This window comes from Gavialis gangeticus, unplaced genomic scaffold (genome assembly GCF_001723915.1).
Source record: "Gavialis gangeticus isolate Ggan-Ray unplaced genomic scaffold, GavGan_comp1, whole genome shotgun sequence".
In the NCBI taxonomy this organism is placed as follows: Eukaryota; Metazoa; Chordata; order Crocodylia; family Gavialidae; genus Gavialis; species Gavialis gangeticus.
The window spans coordinates 129,345,636-129,350,427 of record NW_017728992.1 but is presented as its reverse complement, the minus strand read 5'-3'; the positions used below and the strand labels follow the sequence as shown (position 1 = coordinate 129,350,427).

Here is a 4,792-nt window from a genome sequence, read left to right as displayed (position 1 = left end):
ATATGACTCAAGTAATCTGCTTGTTTCTAGAGCAGCAGTACTTGTGGTGTTGAGCATACTTCAGATGTGTTCTTATGTTATTGCGAGCCATCTCCTAACAATGAGAGATGATGGGCCCATGTATTGGATTGTATGCACCTTGAGTTGTAGAAGTAAAATTTGAGAACTCCTCCTTTTACGTCTTCCCCGTGCATATACAGGAGTCATGGGCTTCTGCTGCACCCTTGAGACTAGTAACAGAGCCAAGGTGTCCTCTCAGATAGCATACCTCAGATACAGGGATGAGGAGCAGAAAGTGGAAGTAGGGTCTTAACAAAGCCACAGAGCTCCCTCTTTCTTGATGTCACAGACAGAGCCTCTATCCATCTATTTGAAGCTTTAGGGACTGCATTGCCACTTCTTCCCCCTAAAAGCATCAAAGCAAGATTTTATCATGTTCTGGTAATCTGCTGATAGGCTTTTCAGCTATACCACTTGGTGTAACAGGTGTGACAAGTGAAAAACAGTAAAAGTATCCAACTCCTTGTATGCTTTTTAATGCTATCAATAGGCTAGCAGAGGACAAGGAGAATAGTCTAAAATTAGTGCCTTCTATCTGCCCAGTCCACCCAGCATTGGATGTCACAGTGGATAGGATAGGATTGAAATGTAGCAGATAAATGGGGGTAAAACTAGAAGTTAATAGTGTGTTCTGACTGAGCTAATAACCAACAGATCTCAAACAAGTGTATAGAAATTAACTACCAGTTAAGATAAAACTTCCCCAGGAACTTTTACCATAGTACATAATTCACTGTCTCCTTTCTTTCCCCGCTAGAAAGCTGAATGGATGACGACTACTTGCAACCATGCACTTTATGCAATATGCGATGTATTTACTCAGTATCTAGAAGTACTTAGTGATGTCCTTTTGGATGATATATTTGCACAGCTGTACTGGTGTGTACAGCAAGGTAGGACTGTACCAATGTACATTATACAATGCTAACATTTTATTGTTGGGCACAAATAAACAAATGCACCATTTTTCTTCCAGACAATGAACAACTAGCACGATCTGGTACAAACTGCTTAGAGAATGTCGTCATTCTAAATGGTGAAAAGTTTACCCTAGAAATCTGGGATAAAACTTGCAACTGCATGCTGGATATCTTCAAAACCACAATCCCTCATGCGTAAGAGGACTTTCTCTTATAACACTTGTGAATTTTGAAAAATCATTTAAGTGGAGGTGACGGTTTATGGTTCAATGGTTTGAAATCACTTAATATCTTGGGTGGATCACAAGAAAGCAGTGGTATTGTTCTTACAGTAATATTTTCATGAGTTTTTATTTTCCTTTTTTACAGCGCTAACTATATTCTTTCTTGGAATATAGCAAATTCATTAACAGTGTCTAAAGTACTCTGTACTTTTAACTATACATAGAAAGTTAATACAGTTTCATCAACCCTTGGTGTAACATGGAAGATTAAGATTATTATGATCTGATCAAAATTATTTAAAAAAATAGGTTCTCCTGTGTGGATTGAAAAATCTTACTAAACAGCAGACCTTTCAGGGTTTTGTGAAGGGTTTTATCATAAGAGAACTTATTTCATAAAATATGGTAATTTTCTATTTGAGTGGTCTGGGAGGCCATATGAATAGTGATTTTGAACTCCAAATAATACAGATATATTGCCCACATTTGAATCAATTTATTAACAAGCTAAAAAGGTCAAACTAAAAGGAGTTAGTAAGATATTTGTAGGGATTTTAAAGTAGGCATAAAGGCATACATCTGTTCGTTTGTTCCCTCCTGTAGTCTGTGAATCTTCTCAAGACCAGTGGGTGCTTACAGACATGGGGGGCGGGGGGGAAATGCCATGTCTTTTTCATCACCCCATGTGTCTTTCAGTTCCCCCAGGTTTTAAAGCTTAGTTTCAAGGGTTGGCAACATTTTTGGACAGAATGCCAAAAAACAGTAGCAACCTCAACTTGTAAGGTGTTGGCATGCCAGGGGCAGATTGCTGAGGAGCCGCGAGGGGCCTGATCCTTGTTGACAGTGCAGCCCCAGTCTCTTCCCTGCCATCCACCCTGAGGCATACTTGCCAAGCAAAATGCCTTTGCATGCCATGTTCTGGCACCTGTGCTGGGGTTGCCTACTTCAGTTTGGTTTGTCACCTGTTTATCAGCTAGGCAAATAATTAATTTCATAGCTGCTTATTATCTTAATTTATGGCCAATTTAAGGTTCTCTTCACTGTGTATTAATGAGGTATTTAATTTTGAAGAGTTGTATAATGTTTTGTAATTTCCTTTTTAATCGCATATTTATGGGATTTTGTTTCTGACTGGACAGGCTTTCCAGGGATGCTAAGTCCTTTATTTTTCCATAAGTTGTTTTATTCTTCATTTGCTGTCTCTGATTAGTCAGAGCTGCTCAGGTTTTCATCTGAGCTTTTTCTGGCTGAAATTTTTTCACTGAAACGTCTTTTTCTTTTCAGTGGGACGTGTTTGACTTCCCAGAGGAGATGTACTTCTGTTTCATCAATGTTTTTTACATGCACGCTTTCTCTACCATGTATCATCTGCCTCTCACTACTGTTCCTGAAGAATCATGATGACTTTTTGTTTCCCTCTTCTCCAGGCTGGGGCCTTTCTTATCTTCACAGCCTTCAAAGAGCCTCAGTACTCTTCTCTTTCTATTCTTATAGTGTACCTCTGATGTCAGTTTTTGAAAGCTGCTGTATTACCTGGCAGTGAGGATAACAAGCCCTGTCTGCTTTCCTGAGTTAGCTTCACATATGTTTTATGTCCCTTACTTTCCAAACTCTGGGAAATGAGATCTACAGTGTTTATACTGTACTGAGTTGAAGTGCAGGGAGAAGCAGTTTGCAGTTATATTTTGTTGCTTCAAGCAGCCTTGAGGTGGTTAAAAATAAGTTTAATTTTGCATATGAGACTGATGGTAGTAAATATTTTCCAGTGTACAACCTGAAACTGGTTCTCTAGTAAGAATTTAGCTTGTTGTAGAACCAGACAGCATTGCACTTCACACTCGTGTTGACACATCACTTTGATAAAAACTGTGCTGTATATATTGCATTTTATATATCACTAATGGAAATGGCGAAGACATTTTAATGGCCCCATAAATTCTTCCTGTACAGTACTGGATTTGGTCAGTGCTTGAGAAGCTATTTTGATTTTTTTTCAAAGGTAGTTAACCCTGAAAAAAAACAAACTTTGTGTGTCGTCAAAAAACTTTCATAGACAAATTTAAAACGGTTAGAATTTGATATAGAAGTCATGTGGTTGAATAGTACTCCAGACATTTGGACAAAGTCAGTGAGGCCTTTAAGAGTTGAGACTTTTTAATGCACCTCTGTCTTGACTGCTTTTACAAAAAGCTACTGTGCCTTTGCTCTTGTATTTAGTGTGGGAACAGTAGAAATATTCTGCTGTACAACTTGGGGACTACAGACTTAACCCCATGCACCACACACCCTAATAAACCTACACTGCTTGCAATTTCAAGCCTTTGTTGTGTATCTTACTCTATGTAATGACAGAACAAATGTTCTCTTTCTTCATAGCAGTCCTTCAGATATCTGACTATCATGTGAGATAATAACTACCATTTGATGACTACCACCAGGCCCCTCTTAAGCAACTGTTTCACAAGCTGAATGTGTCTCTTGTAGAAATATTCTGCAACGCAGCCCACCATGCATGTGCATAAATGTGCTACTTAAGTATCAGCAACATTTGGAGTCTTGGATAGATGTTTTCTCTGTTACAAAGCACAAGAAATAATAGTTTATGCAGTGCATAGCATGAAATTTTAACTGCACTGGCTTGAATCATGTCTACACTAGAGGAATTACCAAGTACTACATGTTGCCAGCTTGCTGCTTGATCGGGTTCAGTTGCTAGCTCTACCATGCACTTGTTTTGTTCATATAATTTCTGTACAATTTGAGTACTTATATTAAATGGAGATACAAATACTTCCTTTCTCCCACTTTGTCTTGTCTGTCTGGCTTGACAACTCTTCAGAGAATACTGCTATGTGCACTGTGCTTGGTGTAGTCAATTAGAAAATGATCTGTTAGACAATTCAACCACAGCCGTACTTGAAAGAACTCACCAGTAGGATGAGACTTGAAGCATGAAAGAATTCAAGTGGCTTGGGATCTTAGTATGGAATTTATGTAGGAAACTGCTTTTACTATTGCTGTCACATTCGCAATATAATAGTGTTAATGGTTACAAATTGTAAGTTTCTATACCTAGAAAAGAATGAACTAAATATTATACCTTCATTTCCTGCTTAAGTACAATAAAATTTTATTTAAAGTTTATTTTTCTGAAAGTGTCCATTCAAGAGCATATTTCCAACTCTACCTTGTTTTTCTTTTAGTTTCCATTTTATAGTTTCTGTCTTTTTTGGCTGCTTGCAGACATTTTAAAAAAAACAAACAAACAGAACTTTACTTTAAACTCCACGCGCTCCCTCCCACACCAAGCCCAGCACATATCCAGAAGAGGCAGCGAATTATTTGGGCCTGGCTTGCCTGATGTCTGTATACATCAGGCACTTCAGTGGGGCTTTTTGGCACTTTTTCTAATAACTGATTGAATTAGCTTTAGGTAAGAGTGCCAAAAAGCCCAGCTGAATCACCTGATCTGTACAGATGCTGTGGAGTCAGGTCAAAGTAATGTGTAAAGTGCTTTTTTTTTTTTTTTTTTTTTTTTTTTTTTCTTTTGCTGGTTTTTGTTTTAAATTCAAAAACAAACCTTCCTTT

At 38.0% G+C, this 4,792-nt stretch overlaps 1 protein-coding gene across 1 annotated transcript in view; it reads left to right on the top strand.

The window, feature by feature from the left end:
• ARFGEF1 (ADP ribosylation factor guanine nucleotide exchange factor 1) overlaps positions 1 to 4,792 on the top strand; it is a 153,114-nt gene that overhangs the window by 138,125 nt on the left and 10,197 nt on the right. Inside the window, exons 30-31 of the mRNA XM_019527763.1 lie at positions 818 to 953; positions 1,037 to 1,175. Of these exons, the coding sequence (XP_019383308.1) occupies positions 818 to 953; positions 1,037 to 1,175 (275 nt within the window). The remainder of the gene's footprint in view (positions 1 to 817; positions 954 to 1,036; positions 1,176 to 4,792) is intronic.